Source organism: Danio aesculapii, chromosome 25, assembly GCF_903798145.1.
Source record: "Danio aesculapii chromosome 25, fDanAes4.1, whole genome shotgun sequence".
In the NCBI taxonomy this organism is placed as follows: domain Eukaryota; kingdom Metazoa; phylum Chordata; class Actinopteri; order Cypriniformes; family Danionidae; genus Danio; species Danio aesculapii.
This window is the reverse complement of record NC_079459.1, coordinates 32434370-32460828: the sequence shown is the minus strand read 5'-3', so window position 1 is coordinate 32460828 and position 26459 is coordinate 32434370. Positions and strand designations below refer to the sequence as shown.

The 26459-nt window shown below is 35.1% G+C and overlaps 1 protein-coding gene across 2 annotated transcripts; it reads left to right on the top strand.

Moving 5' to 3' along the window:
- Positions 1-3217: 3217 nt before the first annotated feature.
- Positions 3218-20742, top strand: cdhr5b (cadherin-related family member 5b). Of its 2 annotated transcripts, XM_056451884.1 has the most exons (15): positions 3218-3388; positions 4129-4310; positions 4842-4904; positions 5015-5104; positions 5219-5308; positions 9503-9604; positions 10021-10203; positions 10388-10478; positions 10567-10664; positions 12861-13070; positions 13185-13298; positions 14332-14398; positions 16417-16563; positions 17597-17772; positions 19689-20742. In XM_056451884.1, exons 1-15 carry the CDS (start codon positions 3307-3309, stop codon positions 20160-20162), a joined length of 2169 nt encoding a protein of 722 aa, XP_056307859.1. In that variant the 5' UTR covers positions 3218-3306; the 3' UTR covers positions 20163-20742. The 2 variants fall into 2 exon arrangements, with proteins under 2 accessions (XP_056307859.1, XP_056307861.1); XM_056451886.1 differs by lacking the exon at positions 16417-16563.
- The last annotated feature ends 5717 nt before the right edge of the window (positions 20743-26459 follow it).

The following is a 26459-nucleotide window of genomic DNA, read 5'->3' as shown; positions in this document are numbered from 1 at the left end:
TTTTTAAGGTACGGAAATGTCTGTTATCACAACTCTGACGCAGGTTTCCATCCTTGCGATATTTCTCATCCAGTGTGCGGCTAGCCTTCCAGTTCTGGGCAGGTCAGTCCTCGATTAACCTCAAAAAATCTCCTGAATATTACACCTCTGTGTGACCCTTTGTGGTTTCTGAAATAAAAAAAATGAAGCCCCAAAGTTCATAACTTTGGCTAGTCATGCGGTTTCAGGCCTGTCAAATCTTGTTAGATCTTTATCTCCTTGTCCTTGCTCGATTTTTCTCCCCGTACATTTTGTTTCTTCATCCCACTCCTCCTCTGTTTCATCTGGAGGTGATAAGATTTTCAATTTTCTTGTGTCATTTCTTCTGAAACATGCTCAACTTTTTTTTCGTGCATTGATAAAACTTCAGGAGAATCTCTGCCTGATTTATGCTCTGGCTTTTTATCATCGCAGGTATCTCGGAGAGGAGGACAGCATTTTAAATACGGACATCTTTTCTCCCAGAAAGCTGTTATTTCCTAGGGATGATGCAGATATGTTTGTTGCAGACCGAGACGGGTGGGTCTCATAAATTTTGTTAATAAACAAGTCACTTTTGTAGCCTTGTCACGATTAGATAAGTGCATTCTCATCGCCCCCTTGTGGGAAACACTGGTATTTTTCAGACAATTTCTTGTATTAAATACTTTGGAAATGTTGTTTTAATTGAAAAACTATATCTTATATGGTACACAAGTTAACACTTAATTACTGAATATAGGAGATCTGGGCTTCAGACGAGGCAGTTGGGTGATATTGAGTTCACAAACAGACACGCTGAACTCTTGAAATCCAAAGCTAAAATCACATCCATATGCTCTTACCTGAAACACAAGGAGAGCAGCAAGAAAAGGTAAAGCCGGGTCCTGCACTAACATGCCAGTGCTAATAAATAAATCTCTCTAATCTAACCCACACAGAAATCTAATATTGCAGTATATCCAAGTTTATATTTGGATTTCTCATATACATATCTAAAAATGTCATGTATGCAACATATATTTCGGAATATTTTATTTAGTTTCATCCGTTTTCAACCGTTAAAATAAAATAATTACATATGTGTTTAAATATATTTGCTATAATGTTACATATGTGATAACATATGGCCACACACACATACTGTGTATATATATATATATGTGTGTGTGTGTGTGTGTATATGTATATATGTATGTATACACACACACACACACACACATATATATATATATATATATATATATATATATATATATATATATATATATATATATATATATATATATACACACATATACTTTTATATGTGAAATCCTAATATGAACTTGTATGTCATGTCATTTGCATAAATATTCATGTATCAGATTTCTATATGGGAATTGCTACTGTGTCTTATGTTTGTCATTTACAAACATAAATGATTTCCCTTAGCAGTTAGCAAGCGTAGTTATTTTTTTCATATAAGAATATTGGTAGTAAACAAACTATTCTGTTAATGTTATCAGAAATCCCAATAATATATAACATGCATTCGCTTGAGTTTAAATATGTAAGTCTTAATCTGTAATATTTTCAATACAAACTCACTTATTGTTATATATAATGATGCATCTACATAATATGTAAGCCTTTGTATTAGCAGTCCATTGCTACAGTACATGGATTTTCTGTTAGCATTATGCTAACTGCAAGCTACTATAATTATACTTAGAAATGCGTTACAATGTGTATGTTTTTGCCTATAACTAATTTGTGAATGATGAAATATTCTTGCATGACTGATATTTCAGGCTGACATGACTAGTTTTTTTTATGTTGTATGCTTGGTATCTTTTCACAGTGGCGCTGGTGGAGATTCAGACGGATTGATTTCCCTGTTGAGACACTCATGTCCAAACATGTACCACTGAAGACTGTGGTGCGTGGCATCGGGTCCAAAAAGTTTGAAGACAGAATGTTTGAATGCATTTGAGATTAACTGTTTGTATATATTTGAATAAACCATAACTTCCCCCCTCCAAAGGTCACAAACCTAGTTCAAATGTAGTCATACAAACCCAATGTCATGTAAAATGCTAATAAACTGTGGATTTGAGAACAGCCTCGTGTCTTGTTTATTAAAAAACACACCTTTAATATAACAATAACAATAATATAACAATAACTTATTGACTTTTTGTAAGAGCTTTTTATAGTAGGCTACTAAGCAAAGCTTTCATGACTTTATAGCTATGACCAATGAGGTTGGCATACCATCACAATTCAAGGTATAAAATATTGCATTACATTATATTGATTGATAATTATAAAATCGAGCTATATATTGACAATATAGGCTACTATTAACCACATTAAATACTTGTTTATGGTGTACAACATACGAACATTTTGCTAGGTTGTTAGTCATGCTAATTGGTCGTATTTCTGAAAGAAATTCTAAATATAGCATATTATGAAATTAAATTCCTTATCGCACGTCTTTCGTCAATAAGTTGAAACAATATACTTACATAGCTCAATTACAGTACATTATGAGAGGCTGATAAGATATCTTTACTTCGAGTTATCTGAAACTATAACGTTAATCGAAACGCGCGTTGATAGTTTTTGTTTGTTTATTTTTCGCGCGCGCGGTAAAGCTTGACTAACTATCGTCAGTCATAACTCTTGAAAACTTGATTTTTGGATCGACTGAGGCTTATTTACTGGTTAATTATGTAGTTCACCGTAAAAGGTGAAACTTACCATTGCTAAATTTACAATTTCAGTATAATATGACAAATCATTGGCCCTTTCCGTTAAGGAATAAAAGCAGTTTTGCTAAATTGCATTTATTATAATGAGCTAAATTATCTAATATGCCTCCAACATCATTTATAGCTAAATATTTGTAAGATTTGAACGCTGTTTTTGTTTTACATTGGATGTCTTTTAGCATGGATGGTACTTTTAGAACTATTATTGCATATATATTGGAAACAACATTGATGCCATCTGCATACAGCTAAATATATTATTTTGTAAACCATATTGTTTATTGTGATGGTTCATGAGATGTACAGTACATGCACATGTAAAGCAGCTGTGTTAATGTGTATGAGGCAAAAGTCCACCTGTGCTCATCTTTATAGCCTATAAAACTGAGATAAGCGTCTATCTCAAAGGTTAGGATTGAAGTCTGTTCGCACATAAGCTCACAAATGCCTGATGGGAATTTGATTCAGTCGGCACAAAGGGATTCGTCTTTAATATTCCTTTATTGATCCATCATTTAACTAGGAAAAAATGGATCTTGGGGCTAAAGAACCTGCTGTTTTTATCTTTCTCTTGGTTATTTTCACGTTCAGCGAGTTTAGTCAAGCGCAAAGTAAGTACTTAATTTTGTTTTTGCTAAAATAAGAATATTTGTAGGCTCAAAAAGTTCAGAAATTCCTAGTGATTCAGGAGCTAAGAAGATTACTTTTTACTTTATACCACAGGAGGTTTTGTGAGATTATATGTGACACACTTACAATATAGATTTTACTTTGTTCATTATTTTTTTAAATAGTTAATCTTGAAAATACGGGTTTATTTAACACGAATGTAGTTGTTTCAATAACAAGAACGGTGATTCAGGAAATGTGCCCATTATTTAAAATCGTAGTATTCATATTTCAAGTGTGCTATTGATAATTAAATGACAAGAGATGGTTGATTGAGGAAATCTGTCATGATGGATTGTCAATGTCTAGCTTTAATAAAGCTAGTAAATTTTTAACACATTATTTTTTTTTACAGAAAACATATTCCATGTTCCTGTACTTTACTTTAGATGCATTTGGAATTTTTTTTATAACATTTTGGCCTTATTTTAGCTTTGCAAAGTCTACTTTATGTAAATTAGTATTACAAAAACACCTCAGAAATGTCTGTTTAATTACGTTATTATTAATATTATTCTTTTATTTCCATGATTTTCAAATGGTTACATGTTGAAAGAGATTTCACCTAGAGCATTTGTTGTGTTTTTAATACTTTCTTACAGTGACTCTATTATTTTATACATTTGTATATCAATGTCATTCATGAAAACATTGTAATTCTGATTTTCTCCAAATGATGCAGATCTTTGTTCAGTGCCATTGCCGGTCATTTTCTTTAAGGAAAACAACACTATTGATGAAGTGGTCACAACAATCAATGCTTTCGAAGGAGTGACGGCCGTAATCACCAGTCAAAACCCACCAGATCTCTTTGACATCAACGATGAATACGAGCTCATAGCTAAAACCGTGATGGACTATGAGGTTAATACATCTTATGAACAGTTTTGTTGTTGTGTTGTGTTCATAAATTGTGTTCATTTGCAATTGCTGTTTAAAGTGGATTTAAAGTGGATTACGTTTTTTTTTTTTTGCATAAAATATATTTGGAGAGAGGTTTTTGTTGTTTTTTAGTTAGCATACCTTGATTAATTTATGTTTTTAATATAAACTTCTTTGTTAAAGACAAACTTACAATTTTTGTAGCTTTGAATTCTACTGTAAAGAAACTGACTGACTTGTGTATTTTATGCATCAATAACTTTATAAGAATGGAAACTTCCTTCTATTGGCATCAAAAGCTGATTTTTGTTTTCAAGATTTAACACTCAAGAACTGTTTTGGTTTGATAATTCGACTTTCAACTAAGTCAAATTTGGATTAAGTCTCTTAGTGGAAGCCTTTGGAAGCCTCACAGTGCTTCCCAGTATCTGAGGCGCTTTCAAAGAGACCAATTAGTTTCCATCCATTTAGAATAATTTATTAACAAACGCTTCTGTTTTGTGATTGTAATAGACATTTGACAAGAACAAACCGTATGAGGTCAATATTGAGTGTACAAAACCTTCTTTTACCCCTGTAAGTAAACTTTTAGCATTACTTAATTGCTTTGTGCATTGGAAACATGTAACTCAACCATCATTAGTACATTTGTTTATGTAGATGTAATGTCCCATTTGTGTTTTTAGACCTCACTGTTACTGAGAATCATTCTTGAAGATATAAATGATAACCCGCCATCGTTTAAAGAGAGTCGGTACACATTGGAGGTCAAAGAGGTACGGTGTCAAGATCTTATTTTAATGCACAGTTTACTCAAATTCAGTTCTTTTTTTTAGATTTTAGTTCATGTACATTTTCTAAATGTAATCATCTTTAATGATATTTTGTAGCTTACCAAAGTGGATACCAGCGTTGGCCTGATCACAGCAACCGATCCTGATGAAAGTGACAGACTTTACTATCGTCTGGAATCTCCCGAGGTACAAATGCTGTCCTATTATGGATTCATAGACAAAATAAATAAATGATTTACATACTTCCCTACTATTTAGTATGTGAGCCGAGTAGTAGGACCAAAATCAGAGTATTTGATGAACAGTAAAGATGATTTATTACTTCGGGCGAGATTCTTAACATCTAATTCTGCACATCTAATGGAGACTACAATTTTATGAGGCCAACAGCAAAAAATGCTGTTCTTACTTAGAGTTATTGTCTTAAAGCAAGATGCTAATGGTCTAATGATTTATGCCAAGCTAAACTAAAAGTAACCCTACCAGACCTGGAGATTGGCTAAATAAAAAAACTCAACTGTTTAACTTTAATGGACTTGTAAAATGAAGTTAGTTTCAAAAAAAGTACAGTACAATGTTTACATCTGGTATTTTAAAACTGAACTTAAACTCTGAAAACTGGACTGACACGGTTTCAATTTACCATAATCTTCTCGGTTAAGTTGCTTTGGCACAATCTACATTGTAAAAGCGCTATAGAAATAAAGATGAATTCAATTTTATGCCCTGGGTGGCTCAGTGGTTAGCACTGTCACCTCACACCAAGAATTTAGCTTGTTTTAACTAAGGAGAAACTCACCTAATTTTGACATATTATTCCTTAAAACAAGACAATATGTTTTGCTTGTCTAGAAAATGCTTTTTGATTTAGGAATTGTTAGATAATTAGACTAGAAACAAGACAAAAACTCTTAAGAAAAGCATTTTTTCCAGCAAAAGGAGAGAATTTTTGAATGAAAGTCAAGTGACGCAACTGAGGAGGGTAGGTCATGTGATAATGACAACATGGTGGATGAATTCAGTTGATACTACTAACATTTATACTATATCAAAGACTATAGAATACACAAGACGTGTCACTCGTATCTTTTTGAATGGGGAAAAGTGTAATGGTTAATAAGGTGAATAAAGCCCCGCCTACTAGTACAGGAGCCAATCACCAATCGCTATATGGCGAATAAAGCCCATCTTTTAGTACAGAAGCCAATCACCAATCACTATAGACTGACGATACTCCAGGGGAGGGGCTCGGACTAGACATGAATTTCTGCAGATTTTGTGTGATTTGGATGTTTAGAAATGAAACTAAAGAGATAGTTGTTTAATTTTATTTGTTATTCTTAATATGAAATTTAATTGTAAGCCTGGCAAGCAGTTTTGGAGGGAATGATGTTTCCCCATTCAGACAGAATACCCAAGCATACTGCCTGAGAGGTGTTTCAAAGATGGCCAACAAGTGAAATGACTTGCACTAAAGCGACTTTGACTATATAGATCAGAGATGCCCAAATTCTAGGGCCTGCTGGCCAAAGTTGGCCCATGGTAACCTTTGATTTGGCCCACCATCCCTTCTGAGAAGAGAGGGAGAATCATGAGGATGGTTTAGAGACTGTAATTTCTAATTTGATGTAACCTTTTTTGTTTGGGGGTTGCTTTTTTTGTCTGGGGGAGATTTTTTGTGATTGGGGGTCGCTTGGTCATTTCCAAAAATCTAATTTATTTTTGTTAAACTATTAGAATCACCATATTTTATCCATAACATACTGTAGAACAAAATAGTAACATTGTTAACATGTTAGTAATAAACATAAAAAAACAGCAAACAAATATAAAGCCATGAGCCTTTCGATTTTTTTTTTTTGCGTCCCCTGGGTGATTATGTTATATTAAAGACACTGCAATATCGTCAGATGCTGCAGATTGATTTTACGGCACCAGGTTAAACTTTCTGACTCCTTTACTGCACTCACGTACATTAAAAATAAATACCAGCCACAGCTGAACATAAATGATGGTCTCCGAGAGGCGTTCTCCAAAATTAAACGATTAATAGACTCAGGCCTATTGGTATGTGTCCACCGTTGTGTGCAAGCTTAATATATTTATAACCAGCTCGCAAGTCACTGGCATTGTTATTTTCGGGGTCGCTGGCTGAATAGATTGGGGACGCCTAGATTAGCGTATTTTGCATATTCACCAGTGATCGTAACTTCATAGATCGCTGGATCTCACTCCCAATCCTTATGGACTACAAATCTGCTTGTAAATGGACTACATATTCAGTCATGCCACACACACACACACACTCACACCTGCTCCAAGTCTCTACTGATTACACTCGCACCACCTGAGGATCGTCAAAGACTGATTACAAACACCATTTAAGCAGCGCACACACTCTCTTCCTTGCCGTGTCTTGTTTACCTGTAAAGTGACAATTCATTGCGGTTTCCTTAGTCTTGTTTCTCCGTGTTTTGACCCTTGTCAAGATTGTCTGTTTATCCATGTTCACTGCCTGCCTTCCGACCTCTCACCTGTTATAGTGACTACGATTCTGGATTTGCCTTTATTCATCTGTTTGCACCATAGACGTAGTATCCGTGACGTCACCCATAGGTTTCTGAACACTACAAAATAAGCTACAAGTAGGCGCGGCCAACCGTCGCCATTTTGTTTGCATGTCATCGCACCCACGGCGGGATACCAAACAAGGGCAAAGAGGCGGAGAGTGAGCGGAGCTACAGACACCTGCTGGCACTTTGCTTAGACCTGGCAGACAGACTTTACTTTGGGAGAAACGCTTGATACTTTATTACCTGCGACTCGTTTGTGTTCTGACCACATGTGCTTGGCTGTACACAATATCAATAAAGTGTTTAGACTTTAAAAAACACTGTAGTAATACATTGAGCCACTAAGCATTGTTCTTATGACTTTTTCTACAGGAGGAAAACGCAAATTACTTCCAAACACTTCAGATATAGTGTGTGTTAGTAAATGCAAGACTATTGATGAACTCCAGCATAACACTGTATGATAACGCTTCAGATGACTGTTCTAGAGCCTACAGCTAATCAATCTGTCACATTCTGGAGTGCTTTATGGGTCTAAAGAAAAATATTAATGATAAATGATCTTCAATAAAACAAATGCATTTATAGAGATGGTATACAAGTATATAACTTTACTCACATGTGAAACAGAGGCCACGTGAATGGTTTGTGAGCACAATTAAATGCACACAGTATCCCATATCATCTGATAATTGTAAGAAATAAGTCCAAAAGGCAGCTGACTGTGTAAAGCCACATAAAACAAAAGAAAAATACGATGAAAATGCCGAGATCAGTGGCTAATCTGCCGGATTCAGCTGAGGTGAAGTGACGGCGACCAGCGAGACCTAGCTGTCACTCAAGTGGCCACGCCCTTAATTATGCAAACTTAATATAACCTAATATAAAGGAAATGGATGAGTTATAAAATAATTCACCCCCCTCACAGTTGTCATGAAGGGTAATAATTGCTATACGAACCAAAATAGTTCTTTGTACCAGGCTGTAAACACCTTTTTTTCTGCTGTAAAGTTGGCCATCCTAACAGTGGGCTCAATTGCAATTTGCTCTATTATGGAGCCAGGACTAGCGGAATTTTGATCAATTGCAGTTTCAGTTACTTCCATATTGGCTTCCCGAGGGAGAGCGGGAGGTTGCCGCTTGGTTTGCACCCGTGATGACCCTTGCTTGCCTGACTACCGAATAAACCTGCACTTGGATCCTAACGTTGTCTCTGTCACTCCACGTGTTACATGAACTCCACTGTGGTATAAATTGTTTATGTTTTTACTGTAGTAAGTTTTCATTTTAAATTATACTGTATTAATTAATATGATTTAAAGTAAAGTTTTCTATCTTTTTTTAAACATTATAAAATAAATTAGGAAATTACCTATGGCAACTTTAACTTTCAGCCCACGGCTCTCAATGATATTTGTTTTTTGTCCCTTCATAAAAAATTTTTTGCACACCCTGATATAGAACGGACTTATCTAACAATCATAAAGTAAATTCAAATGAACTACCCTTCAAAGTAAAACGAAGCAACTTTTTAAAAATTCCATAAGAAATTTGGCCTTTGAATTTTAGTTTCATCTGTATTTCTCTAGCGCTTTTACAATGTAGATTGTGTCAAAGCAGCTTAACATAGAAGTTCTAGTAAATTAAAACTGTGTCAGTCCAGTTTTTAGAGTTGAAGTTCAGTTTAGTTCAGTTCAGTGTGGCTTAAATTTCACAAACACTGAAGAGCAAATCCATCAATGTGCAGCTCCGCAAGTCCCAAAACGTAATTCCTAACTGTTCCAAATCTCTCCTTCTCCTCAATCAGGGAGAGTTTGACGTGGAGACCAGTTTCAATCCCAACATTCTGGTCAAAAAACTTCTGGATTATGACAAAGTTAAACAAATCACAATGACTCTTTATGCACAGGTGAGTTTCTTTGACCTATATACAGTATTTAAATACACAAATATATATTCAGTATACTTAAATATAGACCTATATACACTATTTAAAGAGACAGTTCAACCAAAAATGAACATTTACTCAGTATTTAGTAGTTCCAAACCTTTATAGTTTTTTTAACATAAGTTATTTTACAGAATGTTTGAAACCAGTAATCATTGACTTCCATAGCAGGAAAAACAAATACTATGGAAGTCAATGGTTACAGGTTTATAACATTTTTCAAAACATCTTCATTTGTGTTTAACATAAGAACGAAATTCAAACTGGTTTGGAACAAGTGAAGGGTGAGTAAATGATGAGGGATTTTCAGGTTTGGTTGAACTATCAGTTTGACTTCCAGTTTTTTGCAAACCGACTTTCATTTGATGGCATTCCAGGACACACCGATTGGATCTTCAATCAAAGTTTCCCACACTGCCACAGCCACCGTTGTCGTCGACATCACAGACATTGACAATCGTCCGCCATGGTTCCAGCCCTGTACAGATTTCACCTTTGAAACAAGCACAGTCTGCTTAAATTCTGGATATAATGGAGTTGTCACTTTAAAAGAGCAAGAAGTGAGTTTTATCAAGACCAATTTGAACTCCGCCAACAAACACCAACACTATTGATAATAAAGTTGGCTAATGTATGTAGAAATGCTTGGAAACGTAGCAAAACTCAACACATGTTCCAGCTTGTTGGTGCAGTGTGTATTTGTTGTTAAACAGATCACCATATGAATCTTTTGGTTTATCACAGACAGACCCTTTAAAATTGGCGCCCGGTCCAGTTTACGCTATTGACGGTGACACAGGCATTAAGGAGCCCATTGGTTACACATTTATGGGAGGTGAAGTAATCCTTGTGGGTTGATATTTTCTATATGGTCAGTTTGAGAAGAATCGAGGAGTTTTAAATAGTGAATTGTGTGTGTGCAGGAAATGAAGACGGGATATTTAATATCAACACTGACACTGGGAATATCACAATGCTGAAACCAGTCGACGTGGTCGGACCATTTGTTCTTACAGTTATGGTAAGAGAAAAATAATGCATTTTACTGTATCGGACTATTTTGTTTTCATTATCTCTATTTGACAATCACTATATAGGTTATTTGCTGTCTTTAAAGCTTCTTTATTGACATTGATGCATGAGAAACTTTTAAAGGGCACCTATTTTGCCCTGTTTGACAAGATGTAAAATAAGTCTGATGTCCCTAGAGTGTGTATGTGTAGTTTCAACTCAAAATACCACACAAGTAATGCTTTATAACTCTTTGAAACTGCCTGTTTAGGCTTCGATCCTAATTGTGCCGTTTTGGTGGCTGTCACTTTAAATTCAAATGAGATTGTGCTCATTTCAAAAGAGGGCGGAGCTACAAATGCCTATGCATAAACATAGCATCGAAGTTTCTCAGAAGAAGGCAGTCTAAGGTGACTATTATCCTATAAGTCGCAGGTGAAAACTAATGTCAATCAAAGTGTTTCTGCAGACTGTTTTTATCAAGTGTGATTATAAAAATTATAGTTAATAAATGTTTATCACTAGAGGCTGGTTATATTCACACACTGCTGCCACACAACTGTGTTTAAACCTTTTATAGAGGTGAGTTTCGCATAGTAGGTCCCATTTAACCATCATTCAATGAAAGATTGTGAAAAGAGTACTTCAGATTATTTTGGGGGGTATTTTTAAGAAATGTCTTGGCTATATTGTGGTGTCAAATACCAACCAGCAGTAACCTTACTAAAAAGACACAAAATCCCATGCTACACTGGGGTTTTTGAGAAAACAAATAAATTTTTACTGTCAAACAAAAACCCTAACTTCATGCAACATAATCTAATGGTAATTTACATGTTGGTGAATTAGTAGTAATTCAGTTTGATTTGTCTCATTTGTTTATTTATTTTTTTTAAGATTTATTTTTGGCCTTTTTGACTTTATTCGATAGGACAGTATTGAGACAGGAAGCGAAGTTGGAGAGAGAGAGATGGGGGTAGGATAGGGAAATTTCCTCGAGCCGGGATTCGAACTCGGGACGCCCTGACCTGCTACTGCACCATATGTCAGCGCGCTAACCACTAGGCTATTGCGCTGACTCATTTGTTTATTTTGATGTCTCATAAGCACACATTTGTGCGCAAGGTCAGGATTTTTGTTGAGTGATGCATTATTTTTTACCAAATACTTAAACATTTGTAATTTATATGCTGCAAGAGATACTTTCTACAATACTTTAGTGTCTTTTTAAATGAAGTTTCACGAACTCATTTCGAGAGGAGCACGTGATATGATTGCGTAATATAATCTACGTTCCGCTTCCGGGCTCTCCTTGTTTCAGCCTCGTTGCAAACTTACCACCATGGGAGGCAGGGCATTCTCTTATCGTGCACCTAAATTGTGGAATGCTCTCCCCACAAACATCAGGAACGCCAGTACCCTGGACTGATTTAAGAAACTTCTTAAAACTCATTTTTTTATAATTGCTTATGCTTATGAGGCTTTCTTTTAATATGTATTTTTATCATTATCATTCTTACTTCATGTTCTACTGTGTTTTGATGCTCTTGTTAGTGCTTTGAGTCTGAGAAAAGCGCAATATAAATAAAATTTATTATTATTATTATTATTGATCGCTGCTGATCTCCCATCTGTAATCATTAGTAAGCCAATCGGATTAATCCAAACTCACTATAAATAGCCCATCTAGCATTACTCCCTTCTCTTTGTTTTGAAGAATCCCCCATCCACCCCATCTCCCCCTTTCCTCCATTACCAGGTCGAGCTCTCGAGAACCACCTGATCTCATACTCCACATGCTTATCAACCGAGCTCAGGATTCTCTCCCGGGACAGCATACCAAACCTGCTAATATTATCAAGCAATATCTAAGTGCAAACTCTTGAAAAAAGACATTAATTTTAATTCAGCAATTAATTTTTTAAAGCCAATTAATTAAACTAAAAAGTTACTCGTATTATATATTTTTAAAAGTAAGTCAAATATTATTACTTAATTTTTTTAAGTATTGCGTAACTTTACTCTTTGAAAAGTAATATTATTATGTAGCTCGCTTTACTTGTAATCTTTCCCCAACACTGATCATATTTTCTTCATAGCAAGTGTTTTTTTCACAAGAATGGTTCTACTCTATTTTAGCCTTATTTAATTGTTATTTTAATATAGTATTTGCTTCTCAGGCCAAATGTTGTCTGTTTCTCATTAGGCATTTCAGAAGCTGAACCCTGATCAGTTTGCCACCACTACAGTCATCCTAAAAGTGGCGCTGACGGCCAGCGAATTCCCTCCGAAATTCACCAAGGACGCTTATGAAGGCTTCATTTCAGAAGATGCAGGTGTGGACAGCCTGGTTCTGGAGAGCAAAACGTCCAACAGAGCCCTCCGAGTGCAGGCCACAGATGAAGACTTTTCTAATGTAAGAAATGTACATGTAACACATAAACAAAGAACATAATTGCATCAAATTTTTGCACATCATTCGTTTTTTTGCTGGCTTTGTAGAAATATTTATGTTTTTATGTTTTTGTAGGGGTATAATCCAAATCTCAGATTTGAGATTGTTGATGGTACTGACTTCTACATTACTCCAGAGGGGTTCATTCTCATGGCGAAGGCGGTTTCGCCCGGCACTGTCAATTTAGAAGTAAGAACTGAATGTTTTTTTAGAGCTGGATTTATCACTTATGAATTGTAATCAGTTACTGATTACAAATGACATGACAAGGTTTTTGTAGTCAGTGATATGGTCTCTTAGATTACATGTTTATGGTAATGTAATCAGACTACTTGGATTACATTTAGATTACTTTTGTGCTCTTATTTGATGTCACATATAGTTGAAGTCAGAATGATTCGCCCTTCTGTGATTTTTATTTATTTATTTATTTATTTTTATTTCCCAACAGAGCAAGGATTTTTTCACTGTATTTCCGATAATATTTTTTCTTCTGGAGAAAGTCTGATTTGTTTTATTTTGGCTAGAATAAAAGCTGTTGTTTATTTTTCAAAACCATTTTATTGTCAATATTATTAGCTCCCTTAAGCAATATTTGTAATGTAAAGGTTTTTTTTCTTCACTTCCGCCTTTAGTGAAGTTTTTTTTCCCTCTCCGCTGTCGCCACTGGCTTGCATGGTTCAGGATCTGTAGAGCTGCGCATCGATGGATTTGCTCTTCAGTGTTTGGACTCTCAGTAGTGATTATTAAACCACACTGAACTGAGCTAAACTGAACTGAACTTGAACACTACAAACTGAACTACACTGTTCCTATTTACTGTGACCTTTTATGTGAAGCTGCTTTGACACAATCTACATTGTATAAGCGCTATACAAATAAAGGTGAATTGAATTGAATTGAATTGTTTCGATAGTCTACAAAACAAACCATCTTATACAATGACTTGCCTAATTAACCAAGTTAAGCCTTTAAATGTCACTTTAAGCTGAATACTAGTGTCTTGAAAAATATCTAGTCAAATATTATGTGCTGTCATCATGGCAAAGATTAAAGAAATCAGTTATTAGAAATATAGCTTTCTAATAATTTTGTAATAATAATTTTGACTTCAAATGTATAATCTGTTACCACCCAGCTCTGAATATTTCATACTTTATGAATTTGGTAATTGTTTTAGTGTGTGATTTGGATTATGACTGTATAATTGAATGTGATTCAGATGAGGGTGGTTGACACAGAGAATGACGAATCAAGCACCGCTCCACTTATGGTTGAAATAACGCCAGGTAAGACTAGATGCTGCTATCAATCATCCCTAGTCACTGACAGGGTGTGGGGTAATCATGGGGCTTTTGGACACACTGGCTTTTAGCAGTAACAATTTGATTACTTGTTAATGGATGTGTCAGTGTCCTTTGCTAGGCTTTTGCTCAGCCTGCTGTCTTTTCAGTCTTGAAAGCTTTTTTAAGCCACAGAAAAATTGCTGAATAAATAAGTTGAAAAAGGTAATTGTGACTTTTTTCCTCAAAATAATGATTGCAAATGTAGAAATTCTGAATTTATATTTATCTCTGGAATTTGAGTTTACATCTTGTAAATCTAAATTTCTTTCATGGAATTCTGAGCTTACAGTTTGCAATTTTACTTTTTTGCTCAGAATTCTGTGTTGACACCTTGCAGTTCTTTCATTCTTCTCTGGAAAAGTCAGACGTTTTTGGAATTCTGAAGTAACATCTTGGAATTCTTACTTTTCCACTAGAATTAAGAGTTTAAATCTAGAAATTGTCAACTTTCACCAGGAATTCTCAACTAACATCTCAGAACTCAAAATTTCCCTCTGAAATTCTGAGATTACATCTGTGAATTAAATTTTTTTCCAGTTTCCAGTTTGAACTAACATCTCAGAATTCTGACTTTCCTACTGAAATTCTGAGATTACAACTATGAATTCTATTTTTTTTCCACTGGAATTCTTAGATAACATTTAGGAATTCTAACTTTTCCACTGAAATTCCGAAATAACTTTTCCACTGGAAATCCTAATTTACAGTTTATAGTACATATTGGAATTCTCACTTTTTACTAGGAATTCTTAGTTAAAGTTTTAGAGTTCTAGCTTTTCCCATAAACTTTTGAATTAACATCTCGAAATTTTCAAATTGTTTATCAGAAATTCTAAGTTAACATCTTCAAATTCTCACTTTTCCACTGAAATTGAGAGTTTACATCCCAGAATTATCAACTTTCACCAGGAATTCTGAACTAACATCTCGGAATTCTAACTTTCCCACTGAAATTCTGACATTACAACTATGAATTTTTTTTTTCCACTGTAATTCTAAGATAACATCTAGGAATTTTAACTTTTCCACTGGAATTCTTAGTTTACAGAACACCTCATAAATCTCACTTTTGACCAGGAATTCTGAACTAACATCTAGAAATTCTAGCTTTCCCACTGGAATTCTGAGTTAATATCCCTAAATTCTCACCTTCCCACTGAAACTGAGAGTTTACATTTTGGAATTCTTGATTTTCTTCAGGAATTCTGAGCTAACATCTAGGAATTTTAACTTTTCCAATGGAATTCTCAGTTAACATCTTTAAATTCTCACTTTTCCACTGAAATTGAGGGCCTAATCTTGGAATTCTCAACTTTCACCAGGAATTTTGAACTAATATCTCGGAATTTTTCTGAACTTCCCCACTGAAATTTTAAGATTGAATCTATGAATTCAAAATGTTCCTCTAGAACTCTTAGTGTACAGAACACTTTGGAATTCTCACTTTTTACTAGGAGTTGACATCTCGTAAGTCTTCTTTTTTATTCAGAAATTTGGAGATTACATCTATGAAATTTGACTTTAACCGTGAGTTTACCTCATGGAATTCCACCTTTCACCATAAATTGTTGGTTTACAACTTGGTATTCTAATTTTCCCGCTGGATATGTGAGTTTACAGTACATATTAGCATTCTCAAATGTTTTCCTCTGGAATTCTACATTTATTGCAATCCTAATTTCTTGCAATAGTTTTTTTTCAAGGAATAATAATAATGAGTAAATATAATTGCACCTTTAATCTTAAAAGTTTGACTTTTTTCTTTGCAAGTGTAAAAAAAATGTATAAATTGTGAAAAAAGCACACAATTACTGTTCTCAGTTGTACTCAGTGGCAAAAACGGCATCCATAAAAACATTTATGACTGTAATATACAAACCAATTGATTTGGCTCCAAATTTGAATTTCAGTTGATTTAGCAAATAGCAAAGCTCCTGACTGGTGACCCTTTTTTTCTTCAGGGGTTCCCACTACCACTCCAGTTACAACTATCACGACGACAGATAACACAGATAGCACACAGCTCACAGACATCACCGACACCTCGCACCCAAGTACCCACACAACCACGCATCCTGGTACTTACACAACTGAGCATCCTAACACAGGTACACTTATGCTACGCTAACTAGCTATGCTAAATCTGGCTTGCTCTGTCATACGCTGGGTTTGAAATCGCTTGCTATCATAGGCAAATTAAAATGATTTATTCAGGAATATAGCGCACTGTCTTTAATTACTGAATCATGGTTGCATATTTTATGCTAAAATCACTTTTGGATAATGGTGTATGTTAATATTTGTAAAAGAATTTATTGTGTTTATTATTAATTTTGTCACTTACCCTTAAGTACGGCCATATTGGCGATACCCTGATGTGAACAACAGTATGGATTTCATGGTTAATGTACAATGTATTACATTGCTCTACAAATTTATGCTGTCTAAACCACTGGAAAAATAGTTTGGAAGCTGCTAGAATATATAGAGAAGGGCTTTATAAGCAGAAAAGTGTAGAAAATCTTGACAAAACTAATTTAGCAGGTGATAAAGCATATGTATGAGCAGTATTAATTAAGATATTAGTCTAATATTTCACCTACTTTTCCTGAAAAGGATGAAAACAAACATAAATGTTAAGGTTTTTGCCCTAAAAATGTAGCTTCAGACCTTTTTCTCTCTTCTGCTTTATTTGTTATAACCTTTGTAAGTCTATAGTACTCTAAATGCTTTTGTTTTTTGGTTCAACCGATTGGTACGACCCAAAACATGACCATAATTGATCATTTTCAGGAGCAATAATCAGCTAAATATGCCAGTTTCATTCAATTCAATGGAATTGTTTACATTCTGTGCCTCCAATATGGCCGCCAGATAAAACATTCTATATCAGTGTTTCCCAACCCTGTTCCCAGAGGCACACCAACAGTATGTATTTTTGATGTCCCCCTGGATATCCCATTAATTTCAGGTTTTGGAGTTTCCTCTAATGATCTGATGAGTTGATTGACATGTGTTTGATTAGGAAGAGGTTGAAAATGTGTACTGTTGGTGGTGTGCCTTAAGGAACAGGGTTGGGAAACACTGCTCTATATTAGTAGACTGAATTGAATTGATGTTTGGTGTTTTTTTCTCCTCCAGGTGGACAGCTGGGTAAAGCAGGTGACTTTAGTTCAGGTGATATGGCTGCCGTTGGAGCCACTTTGGCGGTGTTTGTGGTCCTCTGCTTGGTTTGCATTGGATTGCTGGCACACCGTATTAAGGGACATAACGCAGCCTGGAAGAAGCTTTCGGAGGCCAGCATTTTCCGTAGCACGGTGAGTTCAAACACAGAAAATGGAAATATAGATAGATTTAGATAAATCTAAACAGTACAAATTAAATCAAAACTAACCATATTGATTTTGTTAGCTCACATTGCTAGTTTGTTTTGAGTTAAATTCACATATTATGTCTGTCTGAGGTATTGGGCGTGGCAAACATACTTAACCACAAACAGAAATGGTGAGGAGGAGGTGTCTGTTAGGTTGTAATAACTCTCCCCAAACCCTTTTCCTGATCTTTCTAAATGAAATGACCACTTTACTACATCCAATAATACTGAGCCTTTGCGGACCAGTCCACAAATGAAATTAAAATAAAAACATTGCACACGCTGATTACTTTTTAAAGTAAATGTTCGTTGATAACTTGTTACTGTATGGTGTAAATCTTCATTTCAAATCTGCCAATCAATTTCAGTGTTGTTATTTTAGTCTTCATGCAGTTGTTGCAATTATTAAACGTAAATTAATTATTTAAATTATTTTCAGCTGTGTGTTTTTGTTTGTTTTAGGGGTTGGGGATCATTAAGAATTTTAAATGCTAAAAAAGGGATCTTCACTAGCTGTTTTTAACCACCTAATTATATGCACATTTTGGGATATCACATACAAAATGTACATTGGAAATGCCTAGATGCGTATAAATAAATGGATACACACATCTGAGTAGGATACATTTTTTGTCCAATAAGAAAAACTGTCCGTAAACTTTGTTGGAAAAACATTTACAGCATAAATTCCAGCTTGTGCATCAAAAAAGTCTTGTGAATTAGTTTTAACAGATCATGTGATGATAAAATTGTGTCCAACGGGACGCATTAATGGACAAACCAGCAGAGCGAGCACCATGTAAAACATCTGAAATGTTTTTTTGCTCATTTCTAAAATTTCTCAGCTAAAGTCCATCATCACAGTGGTTCAGTATCTCAATTATATTATTATTATTATTATTATTATTATTATCTCCAAAAGGGAGAGCATCTCACGCCTCCAAAATCCACAGCGCGTTCATTGCATTTCGTCTTCTGAGGTGTCGTTTAATCATTTATTATACAAGATAAAGGCCCGCAGTGGCTTCAGCTCCATTTTTAATTTTGATATTTGGCGCCAGTTTATTCACACACATACACCACGGACATTTTAGCTTACCCAGTTCACCTGTACCACCAGAAAGTGACGATTTTGTTCTCTTTGACTCATTGTATGGAAATGCTGCTTTTATTCGCAAACGTTTAAGCAATATTGCAGTTTTGCGCACAAATCTAATTCATGTAATCCTTCATGTTCACATTTTTTATTGCAGAATAAAAACATACTTGTTAGATATCGTTATCTTTGTTGTTGTTTTGTTAACAATAGGGAAGAAAAAAGGAATTAAAAAAGGAAAGAGGGAAAAATAATAATAAGGGAAAGAGAAAAATGCAAACAAATTAAAAAAAAAAGTGTACAGAAAATGTACTTACAACCTACTAAATGCAATCTTTCAACAGCCACAGTCAAATGTTGAGATACGATGTCAATGTTGAAAGTAAATATGTACGACTAAACGGTATAAGATAAAAATAGTTAATCAACAAATAAATTAAATCACTAATAAATAACTCAATCAAAAGGAAGGAGAGTGCATCTATTAAATGGAAGGCAAGATGGAAACAGCTATGAATCTAGGGCGATGTTTCTCAACCACGTTCCTGGAGGACCACCAGCACTGCACTTTTCCACGTCTCCTTAACCAAACACAACTGATTCTGATCATCTGCTCATTAGCAGAGACTGAAAGACCAGTAATGGGCGTGACAGACAAAGGAGACATCCAACACATTCAGTGCCAGTGGTCCTCCAGGAACGTGGTTGAGAAACACTGATCTAGAGAACATTTATTAGAGCATTCCTCCTTTTTTTCCCCACAGCTCGGTGGAGGCTCTGGAGGCCCAAAGGAAGGCATGCAGTACGTCAATGAGAGCTTTCAGAACGACGGCGATACTCCAGATAACTCCAGATTAGCCGCAGACCTGGAGAATAAATTGGAGCCGGAGCAAAGTGGCTCATCGCAGGAGAAAATAACCCGCAGTGCTTTCCTCCAGACCAACAGCAAACCTTCCGCCGACTCCAGCAGCCTGGCGGATTCAGAAAACACAGATGGAGAGAAGGAGGTCAAACCGATATTGACCAAAGAGCGGCGCACCGACGAGGGCTACAAATCTGTGTGGTTCAGGGAAGACATCGACCCTGACACCAAAGAGGAAGTGGTCATCATTCCTGACACCGGAGAAGCGGATGGAGACCATGAGGACGATGAAGAGGACGACAGCGAGGAGGATGATGAGGACGACCTGAGGACTGACATGGATTTGGAGGATGATGATAGACTGACGTCAATGTAGAGCTGACGGTTGTGCTTTTTGGTTTTCTTGTGTGTAAATATGAGGTAAATCTTCAGTTTTAGTAGCTGTGAAATCAAAACTGACCATATGTACTGTATATATTATGGCAGTGTTTCCTAACCATGTTCCTGGAGGCAAACCAACAATACATATTTTGCATGTCTCCCTTATCTGACCCAGTCATTTCAGGTTTTGGAGTCTCTTCTGATGTTCTGATGAGTTGATTCAGGTGTGTTTGATTGGAAAGAGGTTGAAAATGTGAACTGTTGGTGGTGTGCCTTCGGGAACGGTGTTGGGAAAAATCACGGTCACACTGCACTTTTCGCCCCATAGACTTCAATTCATATGCATGCGAATGAGACAGACCGGAAACGCAAGCTCGTGCGACAAGTTTCGGAAGTCGCTGCATTGCAAAGTTCAAGCTTGGTGAACTTTGACCTACAAAAATGCATCACGTGATTTCGTGAGACCAATCGAGGATCAAAACATGACCTCTGTACCTCAAAAATTTAAAATATGAAGCAGTCGCTCGCTTTTTTAATGTCTAATCATCTTGTTTAATCCCGCCCCTTTTCAAACTACAGTGTGATCGCAGTGTTAGGTGTGCGGTTATTTTCAGATGAACAAAGTGGTAAAGTACTGTAGTTCCGGCAGGTTTTGAGCACTTTAGAGTTTTGGTTAGAATTCAGGCAAAAACACAGTTAAAAATCACATCAAAAGGCTTCGGATGTGGATGAGATGTGTAGTAAACCTGTTGATTATTATACAGCTGAAGTCAGAATTAGTAGCCCACCTTTGAATTTTTTTTTTTTTTTTAATATTTCCCAAATAATGTTTAACAGAGCAAAGAAATTTTCACAGTATGTCTGATAATATTTTTTCTTCTGGAGAAAGTCTCATTTGTTTAATTTCGACTAAAATAAAAGCAGTTATTAATTTTTTAAAAACCATTTTAGGGACAATATTATTAGCCCCTTTAATAAGCAATTTTTTTTCGAAAGTCTACAGAACAAACCATCATTATACAATAACTTGCCTAATTACACTAACCTGCATAGTTAACATAATTAACCTAGTTAAGCCTTTAAATGTCACGTTAAGCTGTATAGAAATGTCTTGAAAAATATCTAGTCAAATATTATTTACTGTCATCATGACAAAGATAAAATAAATCAGTTATTAGAAATGAGTTATTAAAACTATTATGATTAGAAATGTGTTGAAAAAAAATCTTCTCTCCGTTAAACAGAAATTGGGGAAAAATTAAACGGGGGCGAATAATTCAGTGCGGCTAATAATTATGACTTCAACTGTATATATATATATATATATATATATATATATATATATATATATATATATATATATATATATATATATATATATGTTGGAATATATGTTGGAATAATTAATCAGTGCATAATATTCTGAATTTTTTAACTCTTAATTATTAATTATTATTATTAATAATTGTTAATAAATTAGGATATATTAAAAAAAGAATGTAATGTGTATTTATATAGCGCATTTATCATGTATGGCCATGCACCCAAAGTGCTTCACAATTATGAGCGGGGTCTCTCCACACCACCACCAGTGTGCAGCATCCACTTGGATGACGTGACGGCAGCCACATGACAATGGCGCCAGTGCGCTCACCACACACCAGCTATAGGTGGAATGGAGAGACAGTGATCCAGCCAATTTAGTGGATGGGGATGATTGGGAGGCCATGATCTGTAAGATGGAGGGACTTTGGCCAGGACACTGGGGTTACACCCCTACTCTTTACGAGAAGTGCCATGGGATTTTTAATGACCACAGAGAGTCAAGACCTCGGTTTAACGTCTCATCTGAAAGACGGCGCTCACTGACAGTATGGTGTCCCGTTTACTATACTGGAGCATTAGGACTCACACAGATCGCAGATTTAGCTCCCCCTGCTGGCCTCACTAACACCACTTCCAACAGCAACCTAGTTTTCCCATGAGGCCAACTAGTTTAACCAGGATTAGCCTTGCTTAGCTTCAGTGAGTAACCGGTTTTGGGCTGCAGGGTGATATGGCTGTGGCTATGAAGTGTGAGCATACCTGCCAACACTCCCGTTTTTCCAGAGTCTCCTGTATTTCAGACCAATCCCCCGCCACCCTCCCGTTTTGTTGTTTGTCTCATAAAACTCCACTGGAAAATTGTAAAATGTGTAAAAGTAAAATGTAAAGTATCCGATCACCATGGCAGCCCGGATCCCAGCCCATAGTACATTTTCCAACACCACAAACATCAGTGCCCTCCCGCCCCCTCCCCCTGGTTCTCAAGCAAACCATCTCCTCCCCCTGGTCTCCCGGAATTTCAGAGACAAATGTTGGCAGGTATGAGTGTGAGATATATAAACTCACGGGTGGTTTTCTGAGAAAAGAAAAGTCAGAATTGCAAGATACTGTATAAATATATGTGTGAAACGTTTGGAAAAATAATGTTGCAATTCTGAGTAGCATTTTTGTGCTTTTATTACTTATTACTTTTATTAATTATTATTTTAGTTTAACATTTTTAGCAATGAAAGTTGTTTAATATTAGTTCTTTGAAGAAATTATTGTACTTCAAAACCTTTGGAAAATCTACTTGCATTAAAAAATTGTAGCATTTTTAGCTATATGAATGGTTTCATATCAGTTCTTTCTAGAAATGTATGTACTTTTTAAAACTTCAGAAAAAAAACATTTTATTTTTACATTCCTGGCACCACCAAATCAAATAGCAAATGATTTCAATCAATGTTTCCTTATAGTTGACTGTATATTAGCCCCATTTTACCACTGAAGTCGCTGATTGTAAATCTGGCTATATATGGCAGCACAGTCACTATAACAACCCCGTGCAGTAGATGGTGTTTATTTATTTGTTTGTGACGTTGCGGTGGACTGCTGACCTTTCTCATAACTCATGGACAATAATCATAAATTCTTTTATAACAACTTTCGATAAGCTTTAATAATTAACCTGAGAACAGTCACGGGTGATCTGCTTCTGAATGCTGTATTGTTTGATCATTAGATGCTGTTATATAATCATCTGCACCGCAAACGAACTTGATGAAACAGATCAACACTCAGTTACAAAATATATTTTGTTTAAAGGGCACCTATTATGCAAAAATCACTTTCATAAGGTGTTTAAACACAGTTGTGAGGTGGCAGTGTGTGAATATAACCAGACTCTAATGGTAAAAATGTATTAATTATATTTGTTATTAACACACTTGATAAAAACAGTTTGCAGAAACACTTTGATTGGCATTCTCCGTTTGTACGTGTCATCAGAGGGGGAAAGCCCCGCCCACTAGTGACCATCTCTTCCTCATTAGCATAGGACGTTAGTCTTGTTTTTGAATCTGCTACTATGCTGACACATTGGCATTTGTAGCTCCGCCCTCTTTTGAAAAGAGCACAATCTCATTTGAATTTAAAGCGACAGTCACCAAAACGCCACAAATACGATCAAAGCCTAAAAGGGGCAGTTTCAAAGGTTATAAAGCATTATTTGTGTGGTATTTTGAGCTAAAATTCACACACACACACACTCTAGAGACATCAGAGACGTATAAAGAAATAAATACTTTTCTTTAAAGACCAGTTTTGGGTCATTAAAGTATTAGTTCTGTCATGATTTATTTACTCACCCATCTCAAAATGTTTTATATAGACAAATTTAGAAAGGATCACATGCTTATGATTGACCACGGCTGGTCTCGCATCAACAATCACCACTAACCAATCCAAACGCACATAAATAGTCTGCTTTCCTTACTCTTAAAGAATCCCCCATCCACTCTGACTCCTTTCACTCTTTCCTACCTTAATAACAGGAGTGTTCTCGAGACCTACCTGAGCTCACACTCCCCCCTCTCTCTCCTGACTAAACAGGAGGCAGCCCCCGGCTCGTGGATCCTTCGAGCTCAGGGCTCTCTCCTGGCACAGCTCGCATGCCAAATACGTATTTACCTAGTCAAGCATCAGCTAAATGTGAACTCTTGAATTTTACAATAAACATTTCAGTTTTTCAATTTACTTTATGCATGTTTTTAATGACCAGACTTAAATAGAGGAACAGAAATATCTTAGATTTCATTAAATGTATGTATTTGAAATGAGTTTATAATAGGTTTGTATGTTATTGTGGGTCTGTAAATAGTGACAGGATTTGTATTTTGGGGTGAACAAAGTCTTTAACCTTTACTGTCTCCTCATTTTTTGAGTTTAGACTTGAAAATGATATTTGTGTTGGGAAAAAGTTTTATTCAGGGTGTCTGCGGTGTCTTAAAAAGTCTTAAATCTGAAAAACAGAATTTTAGGCCTTAAAAAAACTCTTAAATTTACTGAAATATTGTGTTGTAGGTCTTAAATCTTTCTTTAGCAGGTCTTAATTTTCCTTTGTTCATATATAGCTACCAATCTGGCCGTTAACACCCATTCAATCACCAACAATTAATCTCAATAAAACGATTTAATTTTAAAAGGTCATTTTTAACTCTATTTACCATAATTGTTTAATTATTTTCCTTAAAATAGCATTTGTTTAAAAGTTCTCCGTGTATTCACTGCTGAGGACACTGACCTGGAGAGACTGTTGTGCATACATTTAGTTTATTATAATTTTATAAAATTTTTAAACATTTGTCTATTTTTTTTTAGAAATGTTATGTTGAAAATACGTGTGTTTACAGCTAGAGCTTGCTTATTTTTATACAATATTTAAATTTGTTATTATTAAATTATAATTGTATGTCGGCGCCAGTGGTGTAGTGGTTGGTGCGTCGACACATGCACTCCGGTGCTCACGGCGACCCGAGTTCGATTCCGCCTCGCGGTCCTGTGCCGATCCTTCCCCTCTATCTGCTCCACATGCTTTCCTGTCTATAATCTCTACTGTCCTATCATATAAAGGTGAAAACCCACCAAATAATAATAATAAAAAAAAAAAAATTATAATTGTATTATTAAATGTGTTAAATTATAATATATTTTTTGGATCTGGTCCATTTGAAAAACTTCTTAGTTTTTCCTGTTTACATTAGCCCTGTATGAGTCTAAAAGTTTAGCCCTGTATGAGTCTAAAATTTGATTCATATTGGTCTTAAAAATGTCTTAGTCTTAAATTTAACTCAGTGAAACCTGCAGAAAACCTGTTTATTACTATCTTAAATTAAGTCATTTTTTAAGTAAAGGTGCTACTTACTTTTTAAGGAAAGTAATATAAACTATATGTTATTTTTGCTTTTTATTTTAAAGAGTGAGATAGGCTTAAATTGTAATATATGACCTTTTTTACCCTACACTGTGATATTGTGTTGTCAAGATAGGTCAAATTAATATTTTAAAAAGTAAATATATACTGGCGAACGTCCCACTTTTAAGTAGGCACACTGAAAAAAAGTGTTGCATGCAAAACTGTTGCAAACAATTTATTTGTGTTGAATTCAAACAAATTAAATTGAGCAATGTTCAACTTAATTTGTTTGTTTAAATTCAGCCCAAATAAATAGTTTACAACCACTTAATGTAAAAAAAATTTAGTAAATCCAAGGAATCGTCTTTGAATATTTTTTTCAGTGCATATACGGTAAGTATACGCTTATATTTGTTTTATTTTTGCATTACAATTCACTGACTGGTAGTATAATATTGATTAACAGCAATATATTGTGTAATAGCGCCATCTAGAGGAACATTACAAATACCTCAATGTCTAGCCTGATCCTTTCAATTTTCTTCTTTCATTCGACCGTTTTTTAATCAAAATGATCTAATGCCGCTAATAAATAAATAAACGTATTGATTTGAGTTGAAATGAATCATTTGTTTCACATAAATCAACTGAAAAACTATTTTATACATAAAATAAAGCAACGATGTAACATTAAACCCAAGTTTATTTATAAAGGGAATGTTAAAGTAATATTTACCAAAGCTGTTCTTTTAAAACTTCTGTTTCAATGAAAAGAGAGACGTCAACAGAATACAAGACCTTATAGAGGATTTACAGCTTGTTGTTGTATGTTTTAATGTTTAATTACTTCATAAGTTATCATCTATTATCATATGTAGCCTAATTTATTCCGTTTAATCATGAATTGTATGAATTTAGTTACTGAATTAATGGTTATTCCTCCTGTCACATAGGCCTATTTTACAAAAAGGGAGGAAATGTGATATACAAAAGATATCTTTTAAATATTTATGTTATTAAATTATCGCTTATAAAAATTAACAACATTAGAGTTTTATTAGGCTATGATTA